The sequence below is a fragment of the Bos javanicus genome, chromosome 3 (genome assembly GCF_032452875.1).
Source record: "Bos javanicus breed banteng chromosome 3, ARS-OSU_banteng_1.0, whole genome shotgun sequence".
Classification (NCBI taxonomy): Eukaryota; Metazoa; Chordata; class Mammalia; order Artiodactyla; family Bovidae; genus Bos; species Bos javanicus.
In genome coordinates this window covers 108,251,256-108,272,048 of record NC_083870.1, presented here as the reverse complement: position 1 = coordinate 108,272,048, position 20,793 = coordinate 108,251,256, and the positions used below count along the sequence as shown (strand labels likewise).

The 20,793-nt window shown below is 51.1% G+C and overlaps 1 protein-coding gene across 4 annotated transcripts in view; it reads right to left on the bottom strand.

Annotated features, from left to right (window-relative positions):
* INPP5B (inositol polyphosphate-5-phosphatase B) overlaps positions 1-11,747 on the bottom strand; it is a 54,743-nt gene extending 42,996 nt beyond the window's left edge. The window contains exons 1-7 of one of the 4 annotated variants that reach the window (XM_061412456.1): positions 11,651-11,747; positions 10,934-11,003; positions 10,424-10,518; positions 9,536-9,633; positions 9,372-9,401; positions 7,629-7,739; positions 1,903-2,043 (exon numbers count right to left, since the gene is read on the bottom strand). In XM_061412456.1, coding sequence (XP_061268440.1) covers positions 1,903-2,043; positions 7,629-7,739; positions 9,372-9,401; positions 9,536-9,633; positions 10,424-10,518; positions 10,934-10,990 — 532 coding nt within the window. In that variant the 5' untranslated portion in view covers positions 10,991-11,003; positions 11,651-11,747. Of the gene's footprint in view, positions 1-1,643; positions 1,755-1,898; positions 2,044-7,628; positions 7,740-9,371; positions 9,402-9,535; positions 9,634-10,423; positions 10,525-10,933; positions 11,004-11,650 lie in introns of those variants that run through there. The other 3 variants (XM_061412455.1, XM_061412454.1, XM_061412457.1) reach the window with 3 other exon arrangements.
* Between the last annotated feature and the right edge of the window lie 9,046 nt (positions 11,748-20,793).

Genomic DNA, 20,793 nt, shown 5'->3' with positions numbered 1-20,793 from the left:
GGCCCCAAGGGTTCCCCCTACTTGTTGTAGATGACAGGACTCTCCTCTGAGACCTCTGAGACCAAAGAACTCTGCAAACACGCTACCCAAACAGAACTAGAGGTCCGCGGCCATTTCTTACCAATTGTAACATGAGCAACTTACCATTTAATAGTGTAATCCCATTTATTGTAGGGATTATGACAGGGACAAATAATTTCAGATTAAAAATGAAACCAGCACCTTGACAGTAACTCTTCACCAGCATGCAGCTAGTTTGGGATTTTTGAAAGATCACAAAAGAGTCTGAGATCCGTTTGCATTCACGACCCCACAGCAGATAACTGCTTCAGAGCCATCCTGACTCCTCACAGAAGACCTCCCTCCATTCAAGAGATGAAGCGCTTCAACAGGATCCGGCGTGCTGGCCGAAAAGACAGAACCCACCTCTTTCTGCTGCCATCGGGCCTGTCTTCTGTCTGGATGCTGGCAGCCTCTTTCCAAGGGGCCAGGGAAGGATATGTTCTTAATCTTAAATTCTCACCTGTCCCAGTACCAGAGCCCAGAATGTCATGGAAACTGATGCAAAAGCTGTCTCAAGATCAGCACTTCATAACTGAGATAAGCCCATGAGACGCAAACTACCAGCACCATAGGGTGCTGTGACCGCGTCTTGCGGCGGCTGCAAAGAAGGTCAAGAACAAGCGCGGAGGAAGTCCCTGCTCGCTTCGTTTCCTTTCATTTTACAAACTTGTGCAATGTGTTATTCCCCCCCGCCCCTCACAGTTTCCAAGCCTGGTGAGAGCAAGTGGAGTGCCGGCCCACGCTTACACAGGCACTTGACAGTTCTCTAGCAAGTGGCTGAGAAATGGGACACAAGTGGGTACTCACGGTCATGCCAAAGCTTGGATGTAACAGGAGCTGCACGGGCACACCCAGGAATAAAACATACCAGGGAGCCCCGGACAGAAAATCCAGGAGCTGAACAAAAAATACCTCCTCCCAAAGCACCAGACTGACCCAAATTTCAGCCGGGGGCCTCTCACTCTCCAAAAGACAATCTCCTGCTCAACAATCGGCCTTTTGTGCTGCACAGCCTTATCCAGCAAGGGCTGGGTGGGAAAAAAAAAAAAAAAAACTAGTCTCTTTTACCTGTAACCTCACCGTGGCCTCCAGGCCCAAGGTGGACAGGGCTCTCCTGGACTCCCGGTCTGCACAGAGTCCAATCTCTCAGAGGGGCTGAGGACCGACAGGAGAGTCAGGCAGCCCCAGTACACACACCAGTGCTCACCCAAAGGAACGCTGTGTGATAGGGAGTGCATCCCCAACACAAGTCAGACTCGAACGTCAGGATGGAGAAACTGAAGCTCAGAGAGGGGCAGCCACCTGCCCCGGGTCACACAGCGAAGCAAGAACAGAGCTTTACTACAATCACAATCCCGACCTCGGGATTCCTGAATACCCCCACTGGCCCGCGCCTGCCCTCATCACGGAGGGCTGAGAACTAACATCCCCAGAGCCCTTCGGACCCAATGTCCCCGCCTCCGTGGGCCAGGACCTTGGTCTTCGCCCCAGGCGTTCGTCGGACAACCCCGCAGACCCCGCCCGCCCGAGGGCCAAGCCCGCCACCACCCCCGGCTCAAAGCCCCAGCCCAGCTTCTCACCTCCCGCCAGACCTGCAGAGTCGCGCTCCCGAGAGCCTGCGGCGGCGGACATTTCCCTGCCAGCTTCCTCAAGCTCTTCATCTCGCTGCCCGAGCCGCTCCGCCCCAGCTCCGCCCCCCCGAGGGTCCCGCCCCCGCGTGCCACCCTCGCCAATCGAAGGCCAGCCTGCTTAGTAGCCCCGCCCCAAAACAGAACGGGGCCCGTCCCTGAGGCGAGGTCTCCTCCAATCACTTTCTCGCCTTCCAAGACCGATACCTGCCTCCGCCAATTCTGGCACGCCCCGGCCAGGTGCCTGGGGCCGAATTCCAGCTTTGAGGCGTGGGCGGCTCGGGCTCTGGCTCAGGGCACCTGTATCGAGACAGCCACCGGAACTCAGGATCTGGGGTCGCTGGGTCGAAGCCTGTAGAAGGAAAAAGGAGGGACTACTGAGCCACGGGCTTGAAGAGCCGGTTCCCCTCGGCACGGTTGGCCGTCCGTGAGCAAATCGATCAGCCTCTCGGGGAGGCTCCAAGTCTGTTTCCCTCTCGCACAGGGTGCACCTGAAACTCAAATACAATAATAAATATGAAAACAAAATGCTGTACCAAGATAGACCAGCACCACCTCCTCCCACCTGGTGGTAATTATGTGCCTAGGTCTGTGCTTCACAAGTATATTACGTCCCTAATTCTCACAACTAATTTAAGGAGGAAGGAAACTGTTATTCCGTGGCAATGATTATCCCATGGCAACTCAGCTCAGGTGTAGTCTAAGGTGGAAGAGTGAGTGGCAGAGTGGGAATTCAAATAGATGTGAGTGCTAGAGAGCCGGTTGGAGGCTTTAACTACCCATGATCTCCATCAGCAATTCTCAGGCCTCTCCAAAAAAACACACTCTGTAAGTAAAAGCAGTGTGCTGGCTATGAAATACACCTTCAAGAGAAGCTCCATGGTTCCCTCTTAACCAGATTGCCATTCCTCTCTCCCAGAAATTCTTGAGTCCTCTCTGCCTCTCTCACTCAAACCCAGGTATGCCTGACTCCCAAACACTTGCTGTTTCCTATGCTATCTTCCCTGTCCCCCTTGTAGAACTGCATGACCCTGACCAAACTGAATTGGATTTGTAAAAACATCATAAATGAAAAGACTTGGGTTGCAGGACTGATTATGGCACTGCCAGACATGGCTTTTAAATTATTTTCAGCATTTACATGTTATTAACCCATACTACACCTCATCTTAGCAGCAGCAGCAGCAGCACCTCATCTGATCCTCACAAAACCCTTGGAGTAGTAAGTAAGGCGAGTTCATATTTCCACTGTACAAATAATAAAGCCAAGGCTTGGGAATTCCCTGGTGGTCCAGTGTTCAGGACGCTGCCCTTTCACTGCATGGGTTCAATCCCCGGTAGGGGAACTAAGATTACACAAGCCACTCAGTGCAGCCAAAAACAAAACACACACACTCACACACAACAATAAAGCCAAGGCTCAAAGAGATTAAATATATTGTTCACAACTAGGAAGTGGCAGAGCTGGGATCTGAACAAAATCTCTGGACTCCATGGACTTTGCAGGTATAGCTTGGGCTTCCAAACCTGGTCGTATTACTTCAACTGATGAATGACTTCTGGTAAGGCACCGTGTGTCAGTGTACTCTATCATGGATAAAACAGATACTTATACTTAAGTATTGCTCACAAGACTCAACAGAAGAACATGGTGGTTGTATGTTGTCTGACTATTTAGAAAAATGTATGGCACACAGTAGGTACTCAGTTCATGTTGGCTAATTCTTTTCTCTAACTGCAATCTCCTGACCAAGGCACTTCCACTCCCTGACCTTCTGTGCTGCACATTATTCACCAAGGGCTGAGTGGGAAAAACCTAGTTACTTTCACCTATAACCTCTTCTTGGACTCTGGTCCCTTTATCTATAAAATGTAAGGGTTGGGCAGATGGATTCCCAAGAGCCTGTTGGCTCTGAGAGTCCCCTCTCACCCAATTCCTTTCTGAGGAAGTCCATCATGACAGCTACTCAGAGAACTTGAGTTAGTATAGTTTCCTTGCTGGTTACCTCACATGTAGACCCCAGGAGTAGGGAAAAGGAGTAAGCCTAAGAGAGGAAAATCGACTCTTCTCTCTCTTTCATTCTCACAGATAGACATCAAGTTCTGTTCTTCCATTCAACAAATATTTATTGAGTGCCTACCAGGTGGTGCTAATGGTAAAGAGTCCGTCTGCCAGTGCAAGAGACAAAGAGACTCGGGTTCGATCCCTGAGTTAGGAAAATCCCCTGGAGTAGGAAATGGCAACCCTCTCTAGTATTCTTGCCTGGAAAATTTCATGGACAGAGGAGCCTGGCCGGCTACAATCATGGGGGCCACACACAGTTGGACACGACAAAGCATAGGCACACAGCTAGGTACTGTTGTAACCACAGAGGGTTAAGTTGTGAACATAACCCAAACTCACTGTTCCCATGGCACCTTCGTTCTCATCAGTTTGGTCTCTCCAGTCCATCCTCTCCTCCCCATCCCCATGATGGCCCCTGGTCCAAGTCTCATTTTTTATGCCTGAATCACTACAAATACATCCCCACTGATCTCCCTGTTTGATGTTCCCCCCTTCTGCACCAGTTGCCAGAGGAATTTTCCTAACATGTAAATCCTGCTTTGTCATTCCTCATTTTAAAACTCCATCAGCTGTCCACAGGCTATAGAGAAGTCCAAGCTCTTTGTTGCTTATTTAAGGCCCTTCACGTACTATCTCTGTGGGCCTCTTCTGGCTCAGCTCACTCCACAGCTTCCTCCCACCGCAACTTCAGTCCCACCCAGTGACTTGCTCTTAACTCCAAATGTCTCTTTTCGTCCTTGTTGCCTGCTTGGTAAAAACCTCACTTGTCCTTCAAGTCTCCGTTTAAACATCACCTCCTACATGAAATCTTCCCTGAGCAGTTTAGATGGGATGGGTTGGCATGAGTTTAGGATGCATCAGAGCGAAACTCAAGAGGTCAGGCTCTGGAGGAGACTCTCTAATCCAGTCTAATGCTGCCTCTATTGTTTATGCTGCTGCTAAGCTGCTGCTAAGTCGCTTCAGTCGTGTCCGACTCTGTGCGACCCCATAGACGGCCTCCTACCAGGCTCCTGTGTCCCTGGGATTCTCCAGGCAAGAACACTGGAGTGGGTTGCCATTTCCTTCTCCAATGCATGAAAGTGAAAAGTGAAAGTGAAGTCACTCAGTCGTGTCCGACTCTTAGCGACCTCATGGACTGCAGCCTACCAGGCTCCTCCGTCTACTGTTTATACCAGCTATGTATTCGGACAAGGCACTTACCCTCCCTGAACCTCAGTTTCCTCATCTGTAAGATGGAGATATAATACCTGCCTTGAAGGGCTGTGGTAAAGAAAATGAGATAATGTGCTGAAAGTTCTTCAAACAGTGTCTAATACACAATAAGTCCATGATCAGTGTTAGCTGAGGAAATAATTTCTGAGTTCCTACTATGTGCTGGGCATTTTCATATGTATTATCTCATTTAATTCCCACAATTCCCTGAGGAACATATTCTCTTTCTTTTTTTTCCTCCAAAATATTTATTTATTTTTGGCTGTGTTGAGTCTTTGTCCCTGCACTCAGGCCTGCTCTAGGTATCGAGACCAGGGACTGCTCTCTAGTTGCGGTGTGCAGGCTTCTCCTTGTGGTGGTTTCTCTTGTTGCAGAACACAGGCTTTAGGGCGCTCAGCCTTCAATAATTGAAGCAGGCAGGCTCAGTAGTGGTGGTGCCAGGCTTAGTTGCCCTAAGGCATGTGGGATTGAATCAGTGTCCCTTGCATTGCAAAGCCCAGGATATTCCCTTTTTTTTTTTTTTTTGCCTTGCTGTGCAGCCTGTGGGATCAAACCCAGGCCCTCTGCAGTGGACCTCAGAGTCTTAACTACTGAATCACCAGGGAATTCCCAGGAAGATATTCTTTACATATAGAAATCTACAATTAAGCAAACTCAAAATTAGGTCAGATTTGTGGTTACCAGAGGGAGGGGTAACATAGAGGGGAGGAGGGATTACATGAAGGTAGTCAAAAGGTCTAAAGCTCCAGTTATAGGACAATTAAGTACTCAGAATATGATGGGGCTTCCCTGGTGACTCAGTGGTAAAGAATCTACCTGCCAATGCAGGAGACATAGGTCCAAATCTGGGTCGGGAAGATCCCCTAGAAAAGAAAATGGCAACCTACTCAAGTATTCTTGCCTGGGAAATCCCATAGACAGGACTTTGGTAGGCTGCAGTCCATGGGGTTGCAAAGAGTTGGACATGACTTAGTGATTGAGCACACACAGAAATATGATGTGCAACACGATATATCTAACTAACACTGCTGTATGTTATATATGAAAGTTGTTAGGAGAGTAAATCATGAGTTCTCATCACCAGGAAAAAATATTTTTTTCTATGTCTTTAATTTTATATCTATATGAGATGATGGATGTTCACTAAACTTATTGTGGAAATCATTTCATGAGGTATGCAAGTCAAATCATTATGCTGTGCACCTTAAACTTACACAATGCTGTATGTTAACTAGAGTTCAATAAAACTGGAAGAAAGGGAGGGACCTCCCTGGCAGGCCAGTGGCTAGGACTCAATGCTCCCAATGCAGCGGGCCCAGGTTCGATCCCTGTTAAGGGAACTAGATCCCACATGCAGCAATGAAGATGATAGATCCAGGGTGCCACAACTAAGACCAGTGTGGCCAAATAAATATTTTTTCAAAAAACCGTAAGAAAAAAATAATCTACAAAACCAAGGTTCAGAGAGGTGATGCCCAAAGTCACACGGTTAAGGAACAGCAAAGACAGGTTTCAAATGCAAGAGGTCATATAGCTTCAAAGTCTATGCTCTTGGCTGTTACGACTATTATTACTTTTTTAAAAAAACCGTATCAAATACTTTTTCTTTTTCTTCAAGATATTGTTCATTTGTATTCTTTTGTGCACTATCCATCTCCTTTGCTCAGTTTCCTATCAAAGCATTTATCTTCTAAAGAATTCATTTTTGATGCAGATATACTGAAGACTTTTTGTGTTTATCAAGGACTATAAACTATTATTGCTTCTCATACAACTACCAATGATCATCATAAAACAAGTTATCCTTATTAGTTGAAGGTTTGGAGATTAATTTCCCCCTGCTTAGAGAATCAATCCTTTAACTCAGCATTCAAGGCTCTATAATTTTGTTTCCTTTTTGCACACTCCCCTGTTCGCATCCAGTCAGTCCACTTCCTGCACACCATGCAAATGAAGCTGGAGTGCAGACATTCAGGCTCCATGATGAGACCACAATAGAAAGGGAGCCCGCCCCCTCCCCCCCACCCCACCTCCGCCATTTCTGCAGAACAAAGATGCTGGCTAGGAAAGAAAGAAGTAACAGTGCTGGGTAAACAGCCAAGCTTCTGCACCTGGTGGCTCGAATTTGCATATTCTTTGACTGATCTTCTGATCTGAACAACTCTCCTTTACCTGCCTAGCTAATCTCCTAGTCTAAACAGATTCTGCCCTAGAGGCCACTAACCTCTCTCTGCTAGTGCAAAGCTAGACCATTTTCTCAGTTGCAGTGGAGCACAGGGTTCAAGGGCAGACCTGCCTTGGTTCTAGTTGTCATTGGCAGACAGAGGGAAGATGGGCCTCTAGAAGCTGCTGATCTTGCTAATTTACAGAAGACTCTGTATTAGAATCACACCTCACCCCGTTCAGCCCTGCTCAGAGCAAGGAGGGCAAAGGGGCCCTGCTGGAGTTAAAACTCTGATCCAGAAATGGGAAAACAGAAATGCAAACACCGTGGCCAGCTGGTGGCCTGGGGGCACTGTGACCTCATGCCAATAGCTTTAAGAGGGCACAGAAACTATGGAGTATGAGTTCAAAGTGTGCAAAGTCAACTGGTGGTGGGGAGGTCAATGCCCAGCCACCCCCTCCCCCCGCTGTCACAGGGAGCCTGGGGTCTCACCTACCTGGACAGGCCCTGGCAACTTCCTGGAGGAACGTTCTGGTGTGTGAACCAAAGGGGAGCTGGAACAGGAGGCTGAGCTCTGCTGTGTCCAGCTGGACGGTGACATCTGAACCTGTGCAGGGGAAGCAGGACATGAGCTCTTGGCTTCTGAGATGCTAAGGTGCATCTTTGGGCTGGAGCCCCCAGAATGGAGTATCAGCAGCCCAAGCTCCCGAAGCCCCTTTGACCCTTAAGCAATTGACTTATGGGTCAACTTAATGACTGTTGCTAGGACGATACGGAGCCCTTTGTACCCCCAGCTCCAAATTAACACCCTCAGTCTACAAGAGGGGGTGGACCTAGGCTCTGAAAAGCCAGTAAGCCTTGCCACAGACTTCTGGATGGAGACAGAAGAGACCAAGTTCTCAAACTATAGTCTACCCGCTCCCCCAGCCCACCACCACCACCACCCAAGTGGAATGAAAAGCACACAGAGGTGGACGGAGGGGCTTTCTGGCAGTCAGACATGCTAGGCACTGTGAATACCATGCTGAAGAGATCAGCCTGTGGATGGTGTCTGGCTTACAGCGTAACCTGATCGCCCAAAACACGTGCTGAGCTAGTGAATAAGTAGGAGCAGTCTAGCAGACTGATCAAGAGTGTGGGCTCCAGGGTCTGTAGTCCGAGTTTGAATCCCACCACTTACTGAATTACCTCATTTCTCTGGGTCTCCATTACCTCATCCATAAAACAGGAATGAAAGCAGTGATGACCTGATAGAATTGTGAGGAGAGCACCACCTGATGTGTGTAAAGCTCTTAGCATAGTACCTGGCCAAGATCATCTTTGACCAAGTATTCATTTCTATTATCAATACTTTTATAATGACTACTACTTCACTACTGTGACTATAATCTAGCCCAAAAAAAAAAAAAAAGTGAAGAGGAACTAAAGAGCCTCTTGATGAAAGTGAAAGAGGAGTGTGAAAAAGCTGGTTTAAAACTCAACATTCAAAATACTAAGATCATGGGATCCAGTCATCACTTCATGGCAAGTAGATGGGGAAACAATGGAAACAGTGAGAGACTTTATTTTCTTGGGCTCCAAAATCACTGCAGATGGTGACTATAGCCATGAAATTAAAAGATGCCTGCTCCTTGGGAGAAAAGCTATGACCAACCTAGGTAGCATATTAGAAAGCAGAGACACTACTTTGCCAACAAAGGTCCATCTAGTCAAAGCTGTGGTTTTTCCAGGAGTCATGTATGGATGTAAGAGTTGGACCATAAAGAAAGCTGAGTGCTGAAGAATTGATGCTTTTGAACTGTGGTGTTGGAGAAGACTCTTGAGAGTCCCTTCGACAGCAAGGAGATCAAATCAGCCAATCCTAAAGGAAATCAGTCCCAAATATTCATTGGAAGGACTGATGCTGAAGCTGAAGCTTCAATACATTGGCCACCTGATGCAAAGGACTAACTCATTGGAAAAGACCTTGAGCCTGGGAAAGATTGAAGGCAGGAGGAGAAGAGGACAACAGAGGATGAGATGGTTGGATGGCATCACCGACTTGACGGACGTGAGTTTGAGCAAGCTCCAGGAGTTGGTGATAGACAGGGAAGCCTGGAGTGTTGCAGTCCATGGGGTAGCAAAGAGTCAGACATGACTGAGCCACTGAACTGAACTAAACAGTCTAGCAAATAAGGTAGATATTAAACAGGTCACTATAGATAATTAGGACCCAACTCAGACTGAAAGGCCCACTCACCAAGAATGTAGAGCTCACCATCTGGGGACACTGCAGGGAGGGAAAGGAAAAGGCCCTTAGCCATTGAGCATCATCCTTGCTCCCACCACTCCACCCCCAACAAGGGCAGAAATGACCTGGGGGCCCTGAGGAGAGGGATCATCCCATCCCGCCCACTGTGGCACCTTCTTCCAGTGTGAAATCCCGAGAGACTGGCACGATCTGGTCCAAGGAGACATCGTCCCCAGTGATGGCCATCCTCCGGTGTGTATACAGGAAGAGACTGAGGGCAGGAAGCATCGTAAGGACAGGGTGCACGGGGCCATTCCTCCGGTCCACCGTGGAAGCCTCAGCGTGCTCGGCTCGCATTCTCTCCTTGGTCCCTGGGGGCTGTGCTCATGCTTCTCTGCACAATGGTGCCCATCAGAGACCGATGGGTTATCAAGGCTGGACTTGCCTCACTTTGGGAACCCCGCTTTGTTAGTAAAATCCATGTGTAATCCCCACCTTGTGCATTCTAGGACTGTATGTGACAAGAACAGGGCAATCCTCACCTCCTCCTCTCCCTCCCTGAACCTCAGCTTTTCCATCTGTAAAGGAAGGGTGATGGGTTCAAAAATGTCTAAGGCTCCTCCTTCCCAGATCTGAGACCCTGAGGGTCACTTTTCAGCTATGAGAACTTTGATCATTATTCTCGCTGTTTCTGGGTAATAGGTGGGTGTTACTAGCAACATTTATGGAGCCCTTTTTACGTACTTCACAGCATTTTAACTACTTTATATGCAGAAACTCATTTTAATCTTTAGTTTGGACGCATTGAGGTTTGCTCAAGATGTAACAAAGCCTAGGTTTGAATCCAAGACAGTCAGGCCACGGGGTTTCTCATCAGATTTTGAGGATTATATGAGCTAATAATACATAGGGCTGGGCATATAGTGTTCAGAAACTATTAACTATCATTATTATAATTATTCTAGAAGCCTCAGACTCTGTCCTAGAAGGTGTGAAATCCAGCTGGAGGGATGATGGAAAATAATAAACCCAAACAGGCAAGGCCCAACCCCATCACTTACGCGTGTTCCTGGCCACCACGCTCCGGACGGTAGCGCACAAGTCCCAGGAGGCGGCTCTGCCTGCTGTCGCCCTCGCACAGCACACCTTGCACCGCCTGCCGCTCAGGGTCAAGGCAAAGGGAAAGGAAGCCTGCATCCAGGTCTTGCCCAACCCGGCCCGCCCCACCAGCCTTGCCCTGGCTTGCCCTGCCCTCACCCATGCAGTTTACTGTGTGACCCTGGGCAGGTCACTTCACCTCTCTAACCCTTCATCTGTGAAATAGGGATATCAACCCCCAACTTCACAGGGGGTGGGAGGATAACTGAGTATTTAAAGCATAAGGCAGAGAGTCCAAAACTGAGTACATAGTAAGTACTGGTTTCCTTCCCTCCACCCCCGTGCTCCCCCTCCCCCCATGGCACAGAGAGAGGGAGGCAACCAGAGAGACACGTAGACACCTGCCATTCCACTTCCCAAGCCCAGGCAGGGAGGCCCTGGGGCTGGGAGCTCCAGGCTGCAGGGAAGGATATGATCACGCAATACTCCCCATCAGCCAGGGTCTCCTGGATGGCCACAGATTGGTCCATGCTGGTGCACACCCTGGGGAAGGGCAGAAGGGAGGTTCTTTAGGTCAATATGTCACCGGGGATGTGATGGAGTTGCCTCTGAGGACCACCGGCAGGGATGGGGGGCTCTGCTGGGAGAAGGCGGAGGAGGCCCCATCCTCTCCCTCCTCCTCCCCCTTTGCCATCCTTTGCCTCTGATGCGAGGTACAACTTGCTATGCCGGCCTCTGTCCTGAAGGGCATCCAGTCGCTCCTTAGTGGGGTCCAGTCACTTGCAGGACGTGTGGTGCCCTGTCCCATTACCGGAGAGGAGGCTATGGTCTTTACTGCTCCAGGACGGGGGCTCTGCCTCTCTTTTGGGGGAGCAGTGTGAGTTCTGCTAACAGCTGTCTGGGAAGTGTCAGGGGTGTATCTGCATGTATCTTGGGAAGGGAGTGTCTCATTCTGGACCAGGACTCCAGTCCTGTCCCTCTTGCCTTGGAGATGGGCAAGTGTCCCGTTACTCCTTGGCCCTCCCCCAGCCCAGCAGGCCACATTGCATCAGCCAAAGGCTGGGGGTGTCCGGTTCTGACAGCTTCAGGACAGGGCACCCAGCTCTCAGCTTGCCCAGTCCCTCCTGTCCAGCCCTGCCCTGGCTTCCCTGCCCCACACTCACTCCTGGCCCCCTGCTATTGCCGCCTACCTCCTGAGCTGTCACCGCTGCTGGGTGTGCGGAACCTCGGCCGGGACCGGTCAAAGACTACATTTCCCAGCAGCCCCTACGCCACACGATGGTCAGCCAGCCTGCAAGTCCCAGCATGCTGTGCCAATGTGGGGGTTGGGGGGCTCCTCCCTGCGCCCTCCGCCGCTCCGTTAACTCCTTAAGTCCTGTGGTACCCTCGGCTCCCTATTCTGGAAAGCTTTTCCTAAGGACTCCCCCCGACATCCTCAGCCCTCGAGCGGCCAGAGTTCCTTATCCAGGACCTGGAAGGAAGATGGTCACTTTAAGGGAAAACGTTTTCTCCGTTTCATCCTCAGCTCCTCGCACTCCAGGCAGGCCGACACTGGCCTCTGCTGGAACTCTTCCTCCCCAGGTACCTATCCTGTCCTAGCTTCAGGAAGAACAATACTATGAAGAACCACATACCCCCATTTTCCAGGTGGAGAAACTGAAACTCAGAGAGGTTAAGCGTCCTGACCAAGGTCTTGCAACTGAAACGTGAGACTCCAGCTTCCATGCCGCGGACACTGCCACCCACGGCCGCATTTCCTCCCTTAGCCTCAGCAGGGGTGTGTGACAGGACCAGCCCATCCTGCCTGCCTCATGGGGCTGTGTGGGGAAAAAGGAGGCCAACGCGCGTTGTCAAGGGTGTGACCGTGTTCATATGCAGCGCCTGTGCTGAGGCCCCATTCTCTCTCCTCCTGAGGAGAGACATCGAGGGAGGTCCCCCCCCCCAGCTCAGCTCTCACAACAGCCTGAGCCTACACTTTGTTGTTTCCAGCCCTTTCCCCTGATTCACTGGCCACTGGGCAAGGCTTTCCTCCTTTGGGGCCTGCCCTTCTCCACCTAAGATAAGGAGGCTGCTCCAGATGGACGAAGGGCCAGCTCAGATTAGGGTATCCAGGACCAGTCTCTCCCAGTCTATTGGCCATTTCACTAAGCTGTAAGCTCCCTGAGAACAGGCTGTATCTTTTCCTTATCACTCCAGTGTTGTTTCTGGCACACAAATTCACCCTGAGAACATGTTTATTGAGTTAGTGAGTTATCTTAATGAGTACTTTTTCTCTTAAGCTCTGACCCAAACTGAAGGGTCAGTGCTGGGGAAGGAGTGACCATGTGACTTCTAGTCCATTCCCCGTCCTTTTCCCCTAAGCTCAGAGTTGCTGCCCTAGTGACCAATTTGAATAAGTAAATCTCTTTCAGAGAAAGTAACTTCTTCCCAATTTTCTTTTCCTGGAAATATCCACAGCACAAATGGAGCTCAAGTTTATTTGAATTTGGTTTCAAAGCTGAGTTGAGGACGAGGGGAAAGGGGATTGATTCAGATCCTTCGAGATAAAGAGGGCTGAGGTCACTTCAGGAAATCAGGGGAACCCCAATTCCAGCCCCTCTCTTTGTGTCAAAGTCTGGGGAGGATCAGGGAAAAGTGGACAGGGACGAGCACTTTTTTTTTGGCTTCTGCTTTTTGTATTTTTGGCCACACAGAGGCATGAGCAATCTTAGTTCCCCAACCACGGATCACACTTGCACCCCTGCACTGGAAGGGCAGAGTCTTAACCACTGGACTATCAGTGAAGTCCCAGGACTGGGCACCTTTTACAGATAAAGAAACTGCTCCTTCAGGACTTTGGGGTCCTCGAACTTTATGGGGATCAGATAGGAGATTGTTCTGTTTTATCAGACAAAACTCCAGCCTGCCCCCTTGGAGGGCATCATGTTCAGGCCTAGGCCCTGGGAACCTCTAGCACAGAGCTGCAGTCTTGATAAATCCCTTTCACTAAAGATACAGTCACAGGAATCAGAGCTGGCAGTGGGCCTGGCAACTTCCAGGGCCTAAAGGGTCTTCCTGCCTGGTTCTCCCTGACTCAGCCTGGCCTAGCTAGGGGAGCAGGACCAGGAGCAGGGCAGAGTGGAGGAGAAGCAGCCGCAGCCAGGGTCCCGTGCAGGGGGCTCCTGGTGGCCCCTGGTGCTGCCCTGTTGAAATGGAGGTTCCCATCCAGCTGGAGGCAGCTGTCAGGGCCCGAGGCTTGGCAGCGCTCTTGGTAGCAGGGCTGAGCCACAGCCCCGTGACACCTGGGGGTCCCTGCCGTGCAGGCCTGGCTGCACCCTGCAGTGTGGCCTGAGCTGGATTGTTTCAGCTACAAGAAGAGACGAGACTATTCATCCTCCCCTTGCCTTCGTCCCCCATTCATGGAGGCAAAAAATGTTAAGTGGGGGGACTTCCCTGGTTGTCCAATGGCTAAGACTCCATGCTCCCAATGCAGGGGGCCAGGATTCAATCCCTTGTCAGGGAACTGGATGCCACATGCCACAACTAAAGCCAGATGCAGCCATAAATAAATATTGGAAAAAAAAAAAAGTGAAGTGGGGCTGTGGGCTGAGTTGAACTTCACTGGGCTGCTGGTTCCCAGCCCGCTAGTCCTCAGAGAACATCCAAGGTGATCAGAAACAAGGGCATGTCACGGGGACTTGGAGGATTCCAGCTGCTATCCTGGATTTCAGCATTATGTGGAGCTTAGAGGGGTCCAGCAGCCTGGGCCCCAGCAGGTCTAGCTCCAGCCAGATTCAGCTGCTGACCCCGCTCTGTCCAGGCAGGAGGAGGCCTGCAGTTCTAAGGGAGGGCAGCGCTCGACCTTGGAGCACTCCAGGGCTCACCTCACAGAAGTGCAGGCCCTCAGTCACTTTGAAGCAGTCATTGCCTTGGCAGGAGAAGGTGGGACAGGGTTTCCTCTGGAAGAGAAAGTGAAAGAAGAGTGAGGGATGGGGAGCTCTGTGAATTCTGGACTCAGGTGGGGGCTGGCTGCCTATCTCACTGGCCTCAGCCACTATTGCCCATTCCTGCCTCCACCACCTGGAGCAGGCAGGTGTGGGTAGACACTCACGTTTTTTTTTTTGGGGGGGGGCGCTGGAGGGGTGATGATCACCAGGAGTGGAGTGGGAAGCGGCTTGTCCTCTGGGATGGTCAGGTGGTCTAGGCCTGAGACAGAGCAGGGCTGCCCGGGGAAGTGCAGTGACACATGTGCTGGGGGACAGGTCCTCTGCGAAGTCCCCGCCCCTGCCCCAAGGGGAGAGCACCCTGTGTGTGGATGTCATGACCTGAAACTCCCCTATCTCTGCCACCTGGAGAGGCACAGGAACTGCTTTACAGTGGGGGTGGGGGTGGGGAGTTAGGGTTAGGGGAAATCCTGAAGGGGTGGGGCATGGGGAAGGAGGGTAGACCTCAAAGCTAAGGGTCAGCCTGACAAGGTTGAGAGGTTGAGGTTTTGATAGAGGTTGAGAAGGTTGGTAAAAACAGCTCAGCTCTGGAGGCCTGCCAAAGGGTGGGGCTCAGAGCTGGGCATTAGTGAGTGGGCAAGGGTCAGGGCTAGGGGACAGGTGGGGCGGGGCTCTGAACTTATGGGGCCAAAGGGAGGAAGGACTCGGAGTTGAAGGAGCACAGAGGAGGGATTCAGAGCTACAGGCTGGGGGGCGCTGTCTCACCTGAGACCGACTGGCTGAGTGCCAGGCAGAGAGGCCACCGCTGCAGCCTTGCAGAGAGCAGGGTTGGGGCTGGAGTTTGTTGGCCTGCAGGCAAGGGCTGGGACTGGTTTCATGTCTCCACATGCTCCACACAGGCTGCACTGAGCTGTGTGGTGCAAAGTGTTGAGTAGGACCAGTTGGGTGAAGAGAGAGCCTGCAAGTTCAGGAGCAGCCAGTTCAGGAGGGGCCAGCGGGTCCTGGACTGAAACTCAGCTTCTCAGGGCAATCCAACAGCGACTCCTCTCTCTCTGGCTTCGGTATCTCCCTCCCAGCACCTACTGGAGGTACCTGGATGTCAGCACCCCTCCAGCCCTGCAGCAGCTTCTCCTGGCAGCATCCTGCCCAGGGCCTATAACAGCCCCGCCCCACACCTTGCAGTAGTTCTCCCCTGGGCTGCACTCTTGCTGTTCCGTTGGAGAGCAATGCCTCCTGGTAGCCTGCCTCTTGGAAGCAGTGGAAGCTGTGGCATGTCTGCGGGAGGGTTTGAACGCTGTGGCCCTATTCCCACAGGAGAAGGCATCCAGGAGGCTCTGTCCTCCTTTGCCCGCTGCTTTGTTGCTTACTTGGACAGAAGGCGGCGGGATGCGGGGTGCGGGGAGCTAGCTTCTCACCAGGTGGTAGTTCTGGGCTACTAGTAAGACCTGCAGGAGGACTAGTAGGAAGAAAAGGAGAGAAGGCCACTGCAGGAAGTAACCAGCCCTAGAGTCAAGATTAAGGGAAGGTCACTCCATGGTGAAGTCAAAAAAGGTCATGACATAGGGGAAGAAAGAAGGGACAGTGTCAGGGCTCAGCAGTACTGACAGGTTAGGGTTGGTCACAGGGACCAGGAAAGGCTGGTGTCCCTGGGCTGTGGACAGTTACCTCTGAGCAAAGCAGCCTGATGGCTACTACTGGTCGCAGACATCTCTGATTATGTACTCCAGGAGCCCAAGAGAGTGAAGGACCGGTCCTGGGCGACCCAGGGGAGGGCTGCAAACAGAGGTTCCCATATTGGACCATGCAGATGCGTAAACTAAGGCTGGGAGCAGCGGGGAGAATCTTATATGGAATACAGTGTCCTGGGGGCTGGGCTTTCACTTTCCGCAAGTCATATTGTTGGTGATATTGAGGTTGGCACAAAGGGGCCTGCAGCCTGGTAACAGCCCCTCTGAGAGTAAATGTTGTTGTTGGCATGGCGACAGCAACATCCCAAGCCCGAGGGGACACAGAGCTGGCGCAGGTGCAGTGACAGGAAATAGACACGCAGTGCCTCTGATCTGGCCTCATTTGCCTCTGACATCAGAAGGTGCTAGGGTGGGGAGTAGAGGGTGATAGGCTTCCTCAGAACCCAGGGCAGGAAAATGCTGGGTCACAGAGTCGAAAGTCAGGGTTCCTTTGTCCAGATTCTTCAGGGTTCTAATCAGAGCTGAGCCAAGGACAGGAGGTAGCTTTCAGACCCTGGGTTGCTGGATCCCAGCTCTGCCTCTCCCAGTTTGAAGGGATCAGATCTGTAAGGGTCTGCTAAGCCCAGGTTCAAGTTTCTCCATGGGAGGCAGAAAACTTCTGGAGATGGGAGAGGGGGCCATTATTCCCATCTTCCTGCCCAACCCTGGGATGCTGAGTACTATCCAGCCCCCAAAGTTCCTGGAGTAGACAGGGCATATTTCCCTGTCCTCATGGGTTGGTCCTCCATCAGCACTTGGACCTCTTAGGTGATGGTTGCCATGGTGATGTGATATGGAAGGGAGACTGGATCCTGTCTGGGCTGGGTCTCTTTTGGCAGTGGCCTTCAATGCATGAGTGGGGAGGTACTCAGAATCCCAGATGCAGAGGTGAAGTAGGATAGGACCCTTTGGCAACAGGGGCCACTTCTTATCACCACCAGTCTCATCCTCTCTATGGCTCCCTCTCCTCCAAGGCTATACTCAAGAAGTGTTCTCATCCAGTCAACACCTCTCAGGGGGACTTCAGTCTCCAAAGGCAGATAGGTCAAGAGGGGAGCCCAAAGTTCTCCCCGGCCCCTGTGTCCTTGTGAAAGAAAGGGCCCAGGCCTCCCACACAGCCCCTTCCTTTCCCCCTCCTTGGTTGGAAACAGCTGAGGCCGGAGGGACAGCTCAGAAGTGTGAGGGAAGCAGATCCTCAACCAAGTTGGAAAGCTGGGCCAGGCCTAGATGGTTACAGCTAGTCTGTGTCAGTTCTGGCTCCTTGCCTGTCTGCTTTAGACTGTGCACTCCTCAACGACTAGAGTCCCAATGTTCCCTGAACCCCAGCTTATTCCAGCGGTAGATTAACATGCGTGCCTGAATGTGTGGAGGGCAACCAGCACGTGTCCCTGAGTCAGGAGGCTGCAAGTGCAGCCCTTGGAAGCTGGTGGCTGCCCTTCATCCCCTCCTGTCATCTGTCAGCTCTGGGAGTTTCCCGCTGACACTGCTGCCACCCCTGGGGACACAAGCAAAAGAAGGAAGCTTTTGTTCAGACTGGAAGCAGGAGAATATAAAGCCAATTGGCAGATAGAAGGGCCCCACTGGGACGTGTCTCTTTTGTGTAGATAAGAAAGCCTGCAGGTACCTTATTTGTGTAGATGAGAAAGCCAGCAGGTGGAGCAGGCTCTCAGAAGGGAGGGGAGGCCAGGGTCCATTTGCAATGAAAGTCTGTCTGGCTGATAGAGGGAAGGGGAGTGGGTGAGGAGAGGTCACAGGTCATTCCTACCAAAAGAATTTTGAGGTGAGGCTGCTGCCAGGCAAGACTGGAAGAATGAAGGGAAAGAGTTATCTCAAGGATAAAAAAAATGTAAACAAATGCAGAAGGAAGATGAAAACCTCACCTTTGTCTGCCCCTCACTTTCCAACACATGGGTTACCTTTAGGGTGCTCCCTTCATGGAGACTTCCAGCACAAGCTGACCCAGCGAGGGAACCAGAAGGGAAGTGGAGGAAATAGATGACAGGTGAGGCTGGACACAGACTTATCTATTGGCTTTCCTTTCAGAAGTAGGGACTTGCTTTCAGAAGTCCTCTTGCTTCTGGGAGGTTCATCCCCAAGTCAGCCTCAGGGGTCAGCAGCGCCAATCCAGAGGTCAATCCCAGATTCCTGCCCAGGGCTGGAAGGGGCAGGTAGAGACCTGCAGCCTCTCTGATGGAGGAGCTTTCCTCCTTGAAGAGTGAGCTGAGTCATCTGTTCCTGGCAGGCAGTGCCCTGGCAGAGGCTCAGACTCCAGGTTTAAGGGAGAGATTCTCAAAAGACTCAGGAACCAAGGATGCACTTCTGGGGATTAACTATACAGGATGTTTATGCAGAGACTTCCCTGGTGGTTCAGTGGTTAAGACTCTGAGCTTCCACTGCAGGGAGTGTGAGTTCAATCCTTGGTCAAGAAACTAAGATGCCACGTGACACACAGCATGGCAAAAAAAAAAAAAAAAAAGTACACGCATGCATATTTTTGTAATGTTGACTTAAAAAAAATGCACAATGTGTGAGTTGCAAGTTAAATTTTCTTTGGAGCAAAATGAGGGCTGTAGCCTGGGAGACAGTACCTCAGATAGCTCTGAGAAACTGCTCCCAAGAGTTTAGGGGTAAGGACAGCATGTATGTGATTTTGGTGAATACATGCAATCAAGCACATATTTTTTCAGGTTTCTGTTGGTCTCATGAGGCTTCTGCTAGTCATGAGAAACAATTGTCATCATGAAGGATTTTAGTGTTTTTCTACATATGGGGCGATTCAAGAATTGGGCTCATAAAATCAGCCCCTGAAAATATCTGACCTATCCTGCCAGTTTCCACCCCTCCTCTACCAAAGCACAAAGGGCCTCATTTCTGCAGGTGGTGGGGAAGGTCGGCAGCTACAGCAGCAGATGACTTAGCCGTTGGAGACGTAGACAGGTAGATGACAAGGGCCCATGGCAAGAGCCAATTTGTAGCTGACACTAAGGAGAAAGCTTCCCTGGTGGCTCCGATGGTAAAGAATCTACCTGCAATGTGGGAGACCTGGGTTTGATCCCTGGGTTGGGAAGATCCCTGCAGGAGGGCATGGCAACCCACTCCAGTATTCTTGCCTGGAGAATCCCCATGGACAGAGGATCCTGGCAGACTACAGTCCTTGGGGTCGCAGAGTCGGACACGACTGAGCGATAAGCACAGCACGGCACTAAGGAGAAAGTCTACAGGTATCTTTATATTTCCGAAGAAACTATGATCCTGAAAAGATTAAGAATGACTGACCTAAACCCAGAAAGAGCTCCTCTCCATTCTCCCCTGCCTGGTCAGGGGGTTCAGCTGAAACCCTGTTCTTCCTATAGCAAACCCCCAAAGAGGCAGACATGACTGAGTGACTGAACAACAAAAGAAGAGCAGACTTCACTGAGTCACCTCTGGGGAGAATCACTTCTGATCCAAGTTTGCTGGTCTCCCCCCTAGTAGCTGTGTGCCCGCTCAGGGCTGGATAAGCTGGCCACACAATTCCTGCTGGCCCAGGTGTGCCTGGACCGCCTCTGGGTCTGCTCCCACCCTCCCACCTCCACTCAATTCTCAAGATTTATAAACCTAGCTGCGCCTGGCACATGCAAGGCACTAATAGATAGATATTTGGATAAATGGAAAAGATAAACAGAAGAAGCCTCTGCAGTGACAGGGAAGCCCTAGGTTTTCTAATGCAGCTCATCAGATGCTCTCCTCAAAGTTCACAGGATGACTGCAGTCATCTGGGCAAGGCTGAGGGCAGGACTCCTTGGAATCTGGTCCCACTACCCCTTCACACTGTAAAGCAAAAAAAAAAAAAAAAAGGGCTCTTGGGTTTGACCATGGAGTCCCAGGTACCCCTCCTGAAGAGGGGGCTCGAGGACTGTGATAGCAGGAAAGCAGCAGGAGTGTTCTGGGGAGGCCCTCGCTGCAATGCTGGAGGGACATGTGCCCCTGTGTTTCCTGTTTTCCAGGTTTTAAATCTCTTTAAAATGGTAATGTCTCCTTGCACTTTGGGCCTGTTTTCAGTAATCAATGCTTTTAGTTGGCTTGATTAGGTTTAATTATCTACTTTCTCTGCTTTAGAAGCTCAGGCCCTGGAGAGGTTGTCCAAATGGGGTTTCAAGCAACTGGAGGAGCCAAAGTACACATGAATGTGTGAAGAGTTGCCCAAGGGATAGGTTGAACCAGGAAGGAAAGTAATACAGAGGGAAGGACCACAGCGGCAAGCTGTGTGGAAACCCTACTCATGGAGATGACTAGGGTAACAGATGAGTGTGGGGGAGAGGCCAGCTCTGGAGCTGGGATCTTCCCCAGTGGATATATGACAAGTGAACTGAAGTTCTGGGTGCTGAGGGGCAAAGGGAGCCTCTGTGGGATTCTGTTGGACCAGGCCCTGCCATTCAGATGACTGTGCCTGGGGGCAGATCAGGGCCCCCTGACTCCCCTAGTTCTCTCCACTTGGGATACCAGATTCAGATCCTGAGGTAGCTGCTCGAGTCCCCCCAAACTGTGGCTCTCGGGGCTTGGAGACCACTCTAGGCTTGGAGCCACTTCACAGTCAAGCAGGGATCTTGTAGGAGACAAAGGCTTATGGGATCACCAAACTCTGATTCTGAAGCGGCAAGGAGGTGGTCACTGCTGCTCCTGGTTTCACTATGTGCCAGGCTG